This window comes from Giraffa tippelskirchi, chromosome 7, assembly GCF_054371585.1.
Source record: "Giraffa tippelskirchi isolate mGirTip1 chromosome 7, T2T-mGirTip1v1.2.pri, whole genome shotgun sequence".
Taxonomy (NCBI): domain Eukaryota; kingdom Metazoa; phylum Chordata; class Mammalia; order Artiodactyla; family Giraffidae; genus Giraffa; species Giraffa tippelskirchi.
Genome location: NC_137281.1, coordinates 109030068 through 109045533, shown reverse-complemented (window position 1 = coordinate 109045533; position 15466 = coordinate 109030068). Strand labels below are relative to the sequence as shown.

Sequence of the window (15466 nt, the reverse complement as noted above, 5' to 3'; positions counted from 1 at the left end):
ACTGTTAAGCTTCTATTAAAACCTATTGTTAAAATAGCTCTCAAGACACCATCTTCCTTCTTTCCACAGTCATAAAGGATTTTATATATCATACCCTCAATTTCATCTTTAGACTGTTTTTTGTTTTATTTTCTGGAAGTGCCCTAAATTTTATCTTTGCCTTGAAGCCATTTCTTAATTTTAGCATCTTTTGTCATTTGGAAAGTCTGGGAAATTTCTAAATCATCAGTTATTGATGCATTTTTTTGTTTAGTAGCCCTTCGTTTAGCTTCTCTCTATCCTGCATTGAAATATGAGCAACAAGAAGAAGCCAAGAGTCAATACTGGGTCTGGAAATCTCAGCTAGATTACCTAGTTCATTAGGCACACTGTCTACTTTCTGTGGTCTTGCAGGCAATAGTGTTGCAATAGTGTTGCTAAACTTCCTGCCACTTCACAACAGTAATCCTCTTTCTTCCAATTTCCAGTAACATTTTCTTACTCTCCTTTAAGTCCACACCTGCAGCCTCCTCAAAGGCTATCATACTTCTAAACAGTTGCTTCAAGGCTCCTCAGGCATTCACGGACACTCTTCAAAATCCTTCCAACTTCTAGTCACTGTTCTAAATTTACTCCCCCATTTTGGGCTTTTGTTATAGCTGTACTCTGCTTCCAGGTATCAAAATCTACAATGTAAAAAATAAGTATTTCAGCTATAATTCACTATTCACATACCTTAAAGTCAACCTTTAAAGTGTACAATTTAATGGTTTTAGTATATTCACAAGATTGTGTGCCCATTTAATTCCAGAACATCTTCACCCAAAAAAGGAATCTTAAACCCATTAACATTGCATTCCTCTCTACTCCCAGGCCCTGACAACCACCGATCTAGTCTGTGTCTCTTTGGATTTGCCTATTATGGGTATTTCGTATAAGTGGAAGTATATGTGGCCTTCTGTGTCTGGCTTCTTTAACTGTATTGTGCATTAATTATCTATTGCTGCATAACAAACTACTATATTTCAAAAATTCTCTGTTTTATAAGTTTGGGAGCATTTTAGCTGAGCAGTTCTAGCTCAGGGTCTCTCCTGTGGCTGCAGACAAGATGTCAGCAGGACTTTCAGTCACCTGAAGGCTAGAGTGAGGCTAGAGGATCTAATTCCAAGATAGTTCAGCCATGTGGCTATCGGCAAGAAGCTTCCGTCACTTGCTGCCTTTTTGGGAAGAGGTCTCAGTGTCTCACTACATGGACTTCTCCATAGGTCTGCTTGACTGTCCTATGCTTCCCTCAGATTGAGTGATTAAAAGAGAGAAGGCAAAAGCCACAGTGTCTTTTATAATCTAGCCTTGAAGGCCATACAGTAACAGTACTACTTATGCCAATTTCTCCTGATCACACAGACCAACCCTGGTTCAGTGTGGGAGAGAGCTACACAAAGGCTGAATAAATACCAGAAGGTAAGGCTCATTGGGAGCCAACTGGGGAGACCGGCTCCATGGATGGCTTATTATAGTGTTGACATACTGGGAAATTTTGTTGTAACAGTCATAGATGATCAGTATTGTAGACTACACTGAATTTGGGAAAATTCAAAACACAATGGAAGTTTTTTTATTCTCAAATAAAAGAGGCTTATTCTATAGTTCTGAGCTCTCACCCTGTTTCTTCACTCCACTTTGATCCATAAAGGTAAGTAGATGGATATTCCTGAGAGGTCAAAATACAGACAGCAACTCCCTACAACAGATCCATTTCATCTCCTTATTTCTTTCTGGCTTCTGACTTCTAGGTCTTCTATTCCTATTTGTCAAATTTTTCAACCCATGCTTCTTTGATAAATAGAAAATGCCTTCCTTTAATGTTATTCTTTAAATTTTAAACATCAATTATTGTGACAAAAGGGAAATAAAATTAACAGCAATTTAAAAAAATATTTCTAATAAAAATATCATGTTTTTGGACTTCCTGGTGGTCCAGTAGTTAAGAATCCACTTTGCAATGCAGGGGGTGTGCTTTCAATCCCTTTTCTGGGAACTAAGATCACATATGCTGCGCGCCACAGACAGAAACAAATTTTTTTTTAATAATCATGTTTTCAGTTTGATCATGTGATACCAGTGTGAGCTTTGAACCTTAACACAGACCATAGTGCGAAACGCTGGGACCTGCCAAGGAGGTGACATTTACACTGGGAGAGGAGGAAAGCGCGTTGTCTGAGTGTTCGGGAGAAGTGCGATGTGACTGGACTGGCCAACGGGCTACAGCCACGAAGTGTGAAGAGGTCTGTGAAGGTGGTTAATGTGTACTATGAACAGGGCACTTGCCTTAGACTAGTTTTTCACTTTTTAGGATTCTTGTTGACACTATGAGAAAGAGCTGGGAACTTTCTCAAAGTGAACCAGTGTACAAACGTCAGGGGTTCACTGACCCCACATTGAGAATTCCTATTTACCATAATAACTTATTTTCTTACTTAATGCTTTGATAAATGCTAGATAGAAACGTTAGAAATGCTTTGATAAATTTCCTTATCTCCCAAAGTGGTAATTGTGGTGTGGCTGATCCTTTAGGGAAAAAGAACTCAGGAGAATTTGACACAAGTTGCTTGCATTTTTGTTGTTGTTTTTTTTTCCTGAAATTTACAACTTGTCGAGGTGGTTATTGGCTACAAATGATTTGCTTTACCTTCCTATGGTAGAATAAAAAATTTCAAAATTTTGCTCCAGATTTGAAAGTTGAGGATCTGGAAATACGTCTTTGTAGTTTTTATAGAAAAAATGTAAATCTTCATTTAGATGGGTTAGAGTTTATTATTGCATTTTATTAAGAAAGAAGTTACTTTTGTAGGATAATAACCTCTCCTTGTAACCTTTAGGATTTTACAGCTACATTTTCACAACTATACGCATAAAGAATTATATTGTTATTTGCTATTGATTCAGGTTCAAATAGTCTGAGTTCTATTCTTAGGAGATACTGGAATAGCTACTTGATATTTTGTTTTGCCTTGGCTGTGCCATGAGGCTTTTGGATCTCAGTTCCCCAACCAGGGATTGAACCTGGGCCCTTGGCAGTGAGAGCACCGAGTCCTAACCACTGGACCACCAGGGAGTTCCCCTGATCTTTTATTTTTGTGGAAAAAAAATACTAGAAAGCATAAAAGTTTCACATGGCAAATACCCATGTAATCCCAATACCTAGAATTAAAAATGCTAACATTTAGTCAAATTTTCTTCATTTAAAAATAATAATGAGTAAAACTTAATAGATAAAACTGAAGACCCCTAGAACCATCACCCAAAGCCCCACTACTTTTGCCCTGCAGGGACCTGCTGTCAGGAGTTGGTGTATATTCATCCACTCCCTTGTTTAATACTTTCACAGCCAAGTATATACATATATACTATGTGTATACTATGTATACTATGGTGCTATTTGTATAAATGTAAATAATACATTTTCTACATTCCCTTTTTAAATTCAACATTGTTTGTTGTGATCTGCTGAAGTTGATAAATATAAATCCAGTTTATTTTAACTGCTATAAAATATGATATTGTATGACTGTATCACATTATATGGGCTTCCCTGGTGGCTCAGCAGTAAAGAATCTGCCTGCCAATGCAGGAGATGTAAGAGACAAGTTTAATCCGTGGTTCAGGAAGATCCCTTGGAGAAGGAAATGGCAACCCACTCTAGTATTCTTGCCTGGGAAATCCCATGGACAGAGGAGCCTGGTGGGCTACAATCCACTAGGGTCGCAGAGTTGGACACAACTTAGCGACTAAGTAACAACAACAACAACATAATCACATTATACTCTCCATTTTTTAACTGATTTTTTTTTTTTTTTACTATTATATAAAGAGCTGTAAGGAACATCCTTTTCTTTGAGTTGAACCATATGAAATTGTTATTTTTCCAGATCAAAAGATGCTTGAATATAGACAGTTTTATGTAGCTGAACCTAATTCTGTTGTTTGTATGCCAACACTGACTTTTAATTTTTGACTGAGCAATGGATAGGAAATGATATTGGATTATTTTTACTTGCATTTACCTATTGTTAGTGAAGTTAAACCTATTTGCATGCATTCATTGGCCACCTGGATTTCCTCTAATGTAAATTTCCTACATATGTTTGTGCCCATCCAGAATAGGGGAAATGAATAAAGCATTTCTTTAAAAATTGATCCTGGACATGCTCATGGGGTTGGAGAATGAATAGCCTTGATAAGTATTGGAGTTCTCCCAAAATGTGGTAAAATTTTTAATGGCCACAAAGTCCTCCCATTCGATTTTGCATGCTCCTATGCAATGTGATTTTGCCTCTCTTCTCAGCCAAAGGTGGTGTCTGTTTTCTTCACTCCCTTGAACCTGGGCTGGCCTTGTTTTGACCTATGGAATGTTGTGGAAATGATGTTGCATAAGTTCCAGAGCTTAGGCTTCAATAGATCTTCAAACTTCCATCTTCACCCTCTGAGAACTCTGCCTCCAAGACTTCCATGTAAGAAAACCAGACTAGCTTACTACATACCTCAGCTGACAGCCAGCACCAGACATGTGACTGAAGTCATCTTGGACCGTCCAGTCCAGTTGAGCCTCCAGATGAAGACAGCCACATGATGAGCCCAGGTAAGATCAACCCACAGAATCATGAAAAAGAATGTTGTCATTATTTTAAGCCACTAAATTTTGGGGTGGCTCGCTTTGCAGCAGTAGTTAACACAACTATGCTCAAGTGTGGTAATGAGGTGGGTAAATAATTTGAAAGAAAAAAATAGAACTTGAAAGTTCTTGATTTTGAGACAGGATCCTTTTTTATTTAAAAGAATACTATTAGCAGAGTGCTCACTATGTGTCAGGCATTGTGCTAAGAACTTTATATATGTTAACTCATTTTATCTTCAAAACAACCCCATTAAGTAGAAATTATTATAGTTGTTTTGCCCAAAGTCACATAACCATTAACCATTAGAACTCATATCAAATCCAGGCTTATCTGACTCAAAAAGGCTGTTCTAAAATTATCTTGTCTTCCCATAAAAAAAAAACTCTAAAAATTTACAGACCCAATAAAAGGACATTCTGTAGCATGCAACTTTATAGATGAAATATTTAGTAATAAAAAAAAATTGCCATATAAATTGAATAAAAATAAATAAATATTGGGATTTTAATTAGTAAATCTGGCTGCAAATAAAGAATATACACAACTTCTGTTATTATTATGCAAATTAAAGACAAAAATGGCACAGTAGTCATGCTTTTAAACACCACCTCTCTTATATACATAGCATTATATATAAAATGTGAAATGAGAAAATGAAAAAGATGCACATGGACTTAAGAATACAACCACAAAACAAGTGAGCAGGGCTGAAACTAGTGTCTCCTGAACTCTGGGTGCAGATGGCAGTGGCAGCTCCAATATTATGTTCCTGTAGAATAATCAAAACTAACTTGCTTCCCTAAGAAAAATTTAAATTGAGAATTTTTCCTATGTTGTTTTCTTCTCAAGAGAGAGACTCTAAAGAGAGTCTTAACCACTGGGCCACTGGGGAATTCCTAGTCCTTAAGCCATTTTGAGTTTATTTTTGTGTGTTCCAGCTTCATTGATTCACATGCAGTTGTTCAGCTTTCACAACACCACTTACTGAAGAAACTGTTGTTTCTCCATTATATATTTTTGCCTCTTTTGTCAAAGATTAATTGGCCATTGGTATGGGTTTATTTCTGAGTGCCCTACTCTGTTTCATTGATCCATATGTCTGTTTTTGTCCCAATACCATGCTGCTTTATTATTGTAGTTTTGTAGTATTATCTAAAGGATGGGAGCAGTATACCTTCAGCTTTGTTCTTTTCCCTCAGGGATTGCTTTGGCAATTCTCTTTTATGGTTCCATATAAATTTTAGAATTATTTCTTCTAGTTCTGTGGAAAATGTCATTGGTAATTTTATAGGGATTGCATTAAATCTGTAGATTGATTTGTGTAGTATAGCCATTTTAACAATATTAGTTCTTCCAATTCAAAAGCATAGGGTTTCTTTACATTTCTTTGAATCATTTTCAGTTTTCTTGATCAATTTGTTATATAGTTCTCAGCATATAAGTCTTTCACCTCCTTGGTCACGATTATTCCTACATTTTTTTAAGTGACTTTTTTAAACTTTCCCTAATATTTCACTGTTCATGTAAAGAAATGCAATAGACTATATTAATCTTGTATCTTGGTATACCTTGATGGCCTCATTTATCAGTTCTAATAGTTTTTGTGTGGAGTCTTCAGGGTTTTCTATATATAGTATTATGTCATCTGCATATACAGACAATTTTCTCTCTTCCAACTTGATACATTTCTTTTTTTGTCTGATTGCTATGGCTGGGACATCCAGTATTATGTTGAAGAGAAGTGGTAAGAGTGGGCATCCTTATCTTATTCCAGACTTTAGTGGGAGGACTTTCAGCGTTTCACTATTATTATGTTGGCTGTGGGTTCATCATAAATAGCTTTTATTATGTTGAGATATGTTCCCTCTATACCTACTTTAGTAAGAGTTTTTAATCATAAGTGGATTTTGAATCTTACCAGATGCTTTTTCTGCATCTATTGAGATGATGTAGTTTTTGTCTTTTCTTTTGTTGATGTGGTTTATCACATTGGTTGTGTATGTTGAACCATCCTTGTGACCCTAGGATGAATCCAACTTGATCATGGTATATGATCTTTTTTATGTGTTGCTGGATTCGATTTACTAATACTTTGTTGAGAATTTTTGCATCTATATTAATCAACAATATTGACCTATGATCTTCTTTTTTAGTGTTGTCTTTGTTCTGATTTTGGTACCAGCGCAGTAGTAGCTTCACAGAATGATTTTAGGAATGTTCCCTCCTCGTAAACCCTTTGGAAGAGTTTGAGAAGGATTGGTTTAACTTCTTTTTATGTTTGGCAGAATTCCCCAGTGAAGCCATTTGGTCCTGGACTTTTTTTTTCAGGGAGTTTTTATTATTATTACTATAGACAGAATCTCAATTTTCAAATTTCAACTTTGTATTCTATGACAGGTAGAATAATGGCCCCCTAAAATGTCCACATCCTTATCTCCAGAATATGTGAATGTTACCTTAGATAGCAAAAGGAATTTTGCTGGTGTAATTAAATAAAGGATCCTGAAATAAGTAGATTTTCCTGGATTATCCAGGTGAATGCAGTGTAACCACAAAGGTCTTTATAAGAGGAAGGTGGGAGGTTAGAGTCAGAGATGTGATGATAGAAGTAAAGGATGGAGTAATCTGGGACCAGTAACCAAGAAATACAGGTGGCCTCTAGAAACTGTAAAAGACCAGGAAACAGATTCTCCCTTTAGAGCCTCCAGAAGAAACAAGACACCTTGACCTCAGGTTCAGGAGACCCATTTTGGGCCTCTGATCTCCAAAACTGGAGGATAATAAATTCATGTTTTTTTTTTTTAAGCCACCAAGTTTGTTGTAGTTTGTTACAGCATCAGTAGGAAACTATATTCCTACTATTTTTAACCAAAATTTTAATATGAAGAATTTGTTATTGTTGTTGAAAAAAAAAATGAGAATGAATCCTAGGAAGATAGTAGCTTATTCTGGCTTCTTTCCACTTCTAAACTCATCCGTAATCTAGATATAAAAATTAAAGTGTGTTAGTCGCTCAGTCGTGTCTGACTTTTTGCAACCCATGGACTGTAGCCTTCCAGGTTCCTTTGTCCATGGAATTCTCCAAGCAAGAATACTGGAGTGGGTTGCCATTCCCTTCTCCAGGGAATCTTCTCAACCCAGGGATTGAACTCAGGTCTCCTGCATTGCAAGAATATTCTCTACCATCTGAGCTACCAGGGAAGCCCACAAGTTAGATTAACAATGATAAATAACCTTACAATCACCAAAGTGGCAAAAAAAAAAAAAGAGGGTTCCATTTATTTATGGAAGATGGGGAAAGGGGGAAAATACTCTCATATATTGCTGATAGAAAGCAGTCGGGCATCACTTGATTAAAAATATATCTTTCTAACCAGCAGTCTTACTCCTGTAAATCTAATCCACAGAAATAAAAGTGCTATTATTAAGGAATACTTAAATATATTTATGGCATTGATTATAGTGGGAAAAAACTAGAAACAAATTGCCCACCAATAATACTGAGTAAATTATGGTACTTCCACACCATGGACTGTTGTGCAGCCATTAAAAAGAATTAGAGAATGAAGTTGGATCCCTGCTTCCCTTTCCCATATACAGAATTCATTCAAAGCAGATCAAACCTAAATGTAAGAATGAAGACTATAAATCTCTTAGAAGAAAACAGGCACAAATCTCTGTGACCTAGGAATAGGGAATAATTAGATGTGGCACCAAAGCACAAAAAACAAACAAAAAAAAAATTAGATAAATTAGACTTGAGATAAATTAAAAATGTTTGTGTTTCTAAGGACAAAAGATGAAGAAACAAGCAACAGAATGGGAGAAAATATTTGCAAACCATATATATATGGGATGTGTATCTAAAATATGTAAGAACTCTTACAACTCAAAAATAAAAAGGCAACCCAGTTAACAATGGACAAAGAATCTGAATAGACATTTCTCCAAAGAAGATATACAAATAGCCAATAAGGATATTTAAATATGGTCAACATCATTAGTCATCAAGGAAATGCACATTAAAACCCTAATAAGGTAACTCTTCACAAACACTGAGATGGCTATAATTAAAAAACAAACAAAAACAGACAAGAATGTAGAGAAATTAGAACCTTTGTACTTTGTTGCTAGTAGGAATAAAATGGTGCAGGCACTTTAGAAAACAGGCAATTCCTCAAAAAGCTCAACAATTACCATCTGATCTAGCAATTCCACTTCTAGGTATATATATCTGAGAGAATTTAAAATATGTCTACACAAAAACTTGTACACATAAAATTCATAGCAGCATTATTCATAGTAGCCAAAAAGTGAAAAAACCTAAATGTCCATTGACTGATTAATGGGTAAACAAAATGTATATTCTTACAACATATTATTCAGTCAAAAAGGGAATGAAGTACTGATACATGCATGAATGGCCATGATATATATTTATGTTAGTGAAAGCCAGACACAATAGGCCATGTATTGTATAATTCCATTTATATAAAATGTCCAGACAGGCAAATCCAAGGAGATAGAAAATATATTAGTGGTTGCCAGGATCTGGGAGGAGAAAGCAATGGGGAGTGAATGCTAGTGAGTATGGAGTTTCTTTTTCTCATAATGAAAACTGCCTGGAATTATCAGATATTGGCAGTGGTTGAACAACACTGTGAATATAATAAAAACCACTGAAATTTACATTGTAAAGTGTTGAGTTTTATGGTATACATTATATCTGAAACAAAACAAAAACTAAACTTTATCAGATGACTTACAGAGGCAACCAGATAAGAAACCATTTGTTATCTGATCAAATCAGAAGCCAAGAATTTAACTTTAAGTTATTTTTATGTAATTTTTTTTCTAATTTATGGGATAGGTTAACCTTTCTTTACATTAAAAAATGACGACAGTGGTTAAGACTCTGCACTTCTGTTGCAGGTGGCATGGTGTTCCATCCCTGGTCAGGAAAACTAAGGTTCCACATGCCCTGTGGCAAGGCCAAAAAAAAATGAGAATATAAATGATAATATTAAAGAAAAACACTCAGTAAATAATAATGTATGTGGGAAACCTTTAAGTTTGGAAAAGTCTGAGTGTTCTCTTCTGAGCATTTTTCAAATCAAGTAATACTGTTTAATAATGAAATAAAACTTAATATACCGTTCAGTTCCCAGTGCCAAATATGTCTTTAAATTAACTCTTAGATAGGTTCTTTAAAGTACAATACTTTCTTTTGATACTATTTCCAAGAAAATTTGCAAGAATTTGCTCCCTGTTTATCACAGGTTTTGCCAAAGTTCCTAAACTGTGCAAGCTGAGGTGCCTTGGAGCAAACATCAACACCTGACATCTTTTGGAGACACCTGACATCTTTTGGAGACCACAGAAACTTCCCGTTCCAGGTAATTATGTTACATTTAGATAGCACCACATTTCCTTTGGTGATACATCTTTGTGAAGCTGGGTTTTGGGTCACTGCTGTGATAAAAATCTAATACTATGCAAAAATCAAAGTGGAAAAAATGAAGATGGCAGTGTCCAATGTGATCCAAATTTTGAAAAATATTCAGTACCCAGAAGGCACACTCATTCCATTAGCAGGTCATTTAAGAATACCAAGTATTACTTTGGTTCTAATTTACATGTAGTTTTTTTAATGGATACTAAAGTTGCTATAATTTAACTACTTAATAAATTTAACCATTAGGTGTTTCTTTTGGCCAAGGGACTCCATGAAAAAAATTACTGAAACTAAAGAGGCTATATACCAAGAAAGTTTGGGAAGCCCTGAGTTACCTGCTTCTCATACAATACACTCCAGTACTCTTGCCTGGAAAATCCCATGGACGGAGGAGCCTGGTAGGCTACAGTCCATGGCGTTGCTAAGAGTCAGACACGACTGAGCAACTTCACTTTCACTTTTCCCTTTCATGCACTGGAGAAGGAAATGGCAACCCACTCCAGTATTCTTGCCTGGAGAATCCTAGGATGGCGGAGCCTGGTGGGCTGCCGTCTATGGGGTCGCAGAGTCAGACACGACTGAAGCGACTTAGCAGCAGAAGCAGCATAAAATACACCCCAAACTTTCCACAGTTCTTCAGTTCTCATGCAACATCCCTCTGATATACCAATAAGTATTGTTAATGGATCAGTCTCTAGGATTAGGGATGTATATATAGGAACACCTCTTGGTTGAAAATGCCTGTCTTAAGTGCCTGGCTTAAAGATAACAGGTAAAACAGAAGCAGTTATCTTCCCAGTCTAATGGGCAGTCAAGGGCTAGAAAGGGAGAGATATACTCTACTTCCTAAGTCCCAAGGGTCACTTTATAAACCGTAAGAAAGACAATGAGACTACAGAGCCACTTAACATATTTTGCAGTCACCAGTGCTCACCTGTCTGGACCAGAGAACGCAGTACCATCTACTGCCCCCTGCCAGGACATCCTGGGAAAATCAGGATACTCTTGATTCCTCCTCTCAAATTTTCTACCCCTAAAGAGCTTTCTATTAAGTACAGCTCAGATGCCAGATATAGTTACTGTACTAAATTATGCAGAATGTTATGGGCACATAAATCCAAGGCATTACGCTGTGATTGTTACTGCATTAACTACATACGTCTATACATGTTTCCATAGTTACAAAACCAAACTACATTTAGAATTAATAAATAATGAACTTTCCATTTGTAAGCTTCCCTGGTGGCTCAGATGGTAAAGAATCTGCCTGCAATGCCAGAGACCTGGGTTTCATCCCTAGGTTGGGAAAATCCCCTGGAGGAGGGCATGGCAAACCACTCTAGTATTCTTGCCTGGAGAATCGCCATGGACAGAGGAGCCTGATGGGCTACAGTCCATGAGGTCGAAAAGAGTCAGACAAGACTGAGCAACTAAGCAGAGCACAGCACAACCCCTTCAGAGTAATCTGAAGAAGGACATAAAATAAATATTGAGTTTCTATTCCTGAAGTGAGACACAAACTAATCAGAATATGCTTTTAAAAATGTTTAAACCAAACCCACATACACAGTATATATAAATGTGTAGCATACTCACACATACTTTTAAAAAAGCAAAGAAGTAATTTGCCCATAATCAAAACTTTATTGAAAAACTGACACCAAAATAGGAGAGTGCTGCTGTATACCTTACAAAATTAAATGTAATTACATTATCTTGGTAGATTAACTGGAATTACTGAACTGATAAGGCTTTCTGCGATAGAACACAAATTCAAGAAGTTGTGTGGATCATTAGTGTTGCTTCCTTCTAAATGAACAGCCTGCAAAAGAATCACAAGAGCATATTAAACACAAGTCTGTTCTATCTCTGGTATAGAGTTTTAAGGATAAAAAGTACTTTTTATATAAAAACTTAGCCTTTAGAAATTTTAGATTAAAGACTCCATTAAGTCCTCTCAAATGTTATAATGAAATTTATTTATTTAAGACCATGGGTTAAAACTTTAATACAAGCTGTCAGAAGATACAAACTTAATTTTTAAGAACTATTCTGAATTCTTTTCTCCATAAACTAATTTTCATTAGCATTCATCTCAGATCTTTTAGGAAAACTCTGGCACATATGTACCCTTTTAATCATCTGTCAGCATGTAGGCACAAATTCTAAGATCATGGCATGAGATGCAGGTTTTGGCAATCTTGCAAGTACATTTTTAAGCAGAATACTGCACTTAAATATTGTGCTGACTTCAAAGTTAGATCTCACCAGGTCACACTAACTAGATCTTGAATTTGTTGCCAAATCACTTATAACTCTTCCAGTGAGAATAACATGGAATTCACAGCTACCAAAAATATCACAAGCCAATTTTAAATATCATTATTGAGTTGTAAATATCTAAATACTACTATGGAAAATTATATACATATGTATTATTTCTTCTCACTGCACAAAAGTGAAAGAATTAAAAGTAAGACTATTTTAATCATAAGTTGCTCATAGAAATCAAACCTCTAAGATATTAACTATAGTTATCTGTTGCTTAGCTAGCAATGATAAAAACTATCTTAACTCATATGTATCAAATACATAGGAAACAAAATATTTATATGTATTTATTCTTTTACTCCATTCTGATTTATGTCTACTATTCCAAGTTAAGCAAATTGACTAAATATAATACAACAAAATTAGATGTTCTAAACTAAGACAAATAACAGATTATGGAATTCTTTGCAAGGTCAAGAGTACAAACTTATCTAATTTAAAAGGGCACTCTTTACTAAAAAAGGGACACAATGAAAGATAAAAACTATTTTGGTAACTATGAATCTATGATTCCTTTTAAACTGATTTTTGTAAAAAGACTCTAAAATCATAAAATCTCATCACTGGGTTAGAAAATGCCAAATGAGTTACCTTCTGTGAGCCTGGCCTTTCCTCCTGTTGGCTGGCACAGCACTGTTGAACAGCCTACACAAAGCACTACTGTCTGAGCATGGCTGAAAACCGTGGTAATCTTATAGCAACCTAAAAAAAGGCAGTGTTAGAAATGAAAAGCAGAAGAAAACACAGCACCTGTTCAATGTACTTCTAGTAGAGACCTTGTAAAAGATTAGGAACTTCAGTGCTGTGCAAACCACATACGTAACAAACTTTTCTAGTAGCCACATTAAAAACAAGTTTTTTTTTTTTAAGATGAAATTAATAATACAATCTAGGGGAGTCTGTATTTCCAAACTATTATTGCAATGTGTAATCAAAGCCTTTTTTTTTTCCTATATCTTCAAAAATCTGGTGTGTATTTCACACTTTAAAGATACAGCATGAAAAAAAGAAAAAAGATACAGCCTAGTGACTACAGTTAATAATACCATACTGAATATTTGAAAGTTACTAACAGAGTATATCTGAAAAGTTCTTATCACAAGAAAAAAAATTGTAACAATGTATGGTGATAGGTATTAATTAGACTTATTGTGATCATTTCCCAGTATATACAAATGTCAAATCATGACATGGTACACTTGAAACTATAATGTTTTATGTCAGTTATACTTCAAGAAAAAAAAGAATGAAAAAGAATTTTTCCATTCCGACTAGCCACATGTCAAGTGCTCACTAGCGACATATGGCTAATGACCACCATACTGGATCCCACAGCTTTACACTGAAGAATCAATATACTTTTCATTGAACCATGAAAAAGAAAACTTACCATCTGAGCAGCTTAAAGACTTAATAAGTTCGATGCCATGTCCCTTGTGGAAATCCTATCTTCACAACCCCCTACCCAAATGTTTCTTAAGTGGATTATTATGAAAATAACTCTATGACATTCCAATTCTGTAATCCCACTTCTACTCCAACAGAGGGTCCTAATATCTAAATGTACACAACACACCATGAGCAGTCCTTATAGAAATTCTGTAAGTAGTCCTTTAGAGAAATTTTCCTTAAGAAAGGAATTAAAGTTTGAAATTTCACCTGGACATTTTACATCCATGAAGTAAGAATTTGGACTTTGAACCAGACGTTTCTTTTTATGTTTTTTCTTCTCCTCGTCCAAGGAAGGATGCAGTAAATCTCTAGCTAACTGAATAAAAAAAAAAGCAGAGTATGAGAACTAGAATGACACAACTCTGGCAGATTTAACCATATGTAAAATATACATGCAAAAATAGGAATAACAGTCATACTCAGCACAGACACACTTTAGTGTTTTTTTGTTTTTTTTTAAGCCTGTTAACTTTCATCAACACTTTTTATAATACTTGCGTTCTCGAGGTCCCAGTTAAGGGGCTTTACAACGATCCGGAAACAGATGGTAAGGTTAACTCCGTTCTTCGTAACTAATAACAGTCGCCAGAGAAAATAAAACTGTGGTGCTAATGATCCTGACCCTGGTGGACCCGCTGAGAGAAGAAATTGCTGAGGTAGACCCGGAGAATGTCAACAGCGAGGTGATTTCTGTTCCCTGGGTTCAACATCTGATCTGACAAGAACTCTTAAGTGGCTGACGCTTGACTGCCCCTGATCGAGTTAATTTGTATGGCAACTGCGAAGACAGTTTTTAAAAAGGAAACAAACAGAAAATCGCTTCCAAGAGGAGGCAGAGTGGGGCAAGAGCCACAAAAATAAAGGAAAGCAAGAAGACGTAAACGATCATAGCCTCGCGGGTGCCCACCGAAACTCAGCAGGGCTGAGTAAGGTACCCAGGGAGCAATCCCCTGCCAACCAGCAACTCCAGACTGCAGCCCAGGGCGGCGCCGGGCTTCCAGTTCCACGCCCTGGCAGGGCCCGGCTGGCCGCGCCGCCCGGGCAAGTCCCAACAAGTCCGCCACGCGCAAAAGAGCCGCGCCATCCCAGGCGCCGAGCGGCGTTCGGCAGGAAGCCCCGAGGCCCAGCGGAGCCATGGATCTAGCCTGTCCTTGGGGCCCTTCGGGCGACAGAGAAGGCCGACACAAACGCGAAGCCCGAAAGTAAACAACTCACAGGCATGTTGATCCTTTCGCAAGCCCAGCCCGTGCAGATCTCTGAGGCGACACCCCCAGCGAGCAGCACGCGACGAAGCGCGCGGCGTCAACTTCCGGGATAGAGGAGGCTGGGAGGAGCGAAGCGGCGGGCTCGTCCACTCTAGGCGCACCTCTCGGTGGTAGGGGCGGGCTCCGGCTGGGATCCGCGAGTGCCGCGAGAGGGGAGGTGCTGAGGCGCGCGCCCATCCGACACCGCAAAGCCGAGGATCTTAACATGCTTCAGGGCTAGGGCCGCCGGCCTCAGGTCTCTACTTTGGGCCCAGTGGTGCTTAAGGTCGGGCTCAGGCGGCTCACTGTCGGCTGGGAAGCTGCCTCGG

At 37.1% G+C, this 15466-nt stretch overlaps 1 protein-coding gene and 1 non-coding gene across 2 annotated transcripts; both read right to left on the bottom strand.

Annotated features, from left to right (window-relative positions):
- Window positions 1–3021: 3021 nt before the first annotated feature.
- On the bottom strand, window positions 3022–3094 carry TRNAE-CUC (transfer RNA glutamic acid (anticodon CUC)). Its single transcript has one exon. It is a non-coding gene; the product is annotated as a tRNA-Glu (tRNA).
- Window positions 3095–11734: 8640 nt separating this feature from the next.
- RPS27L (ribosomal protein S27 like) lies at window positions 11735–15197 on the bottom strand. Its single transcript, XM_081507544.1, has 4 exons — window positions 15109–15197; window positions 14101–14209; window positions 13033–13143; window positions 11735–11932 (listed from the first exon to the last, which is right to left on the bottom strand). The coding sequence occupies exons 1-4, from the start codon at window positions 15112–15114 to the stop codon at window positions 11904–11906; spliced, it is 255 nt and encodes an 84-aa protein (XP_081363670.1). The 5' UTR covers window positions 15115–15197; the 3' UTR covers window positions 11735–11903.
- Window positions 15198–15466: the final 269 nt, after the last annotated feature.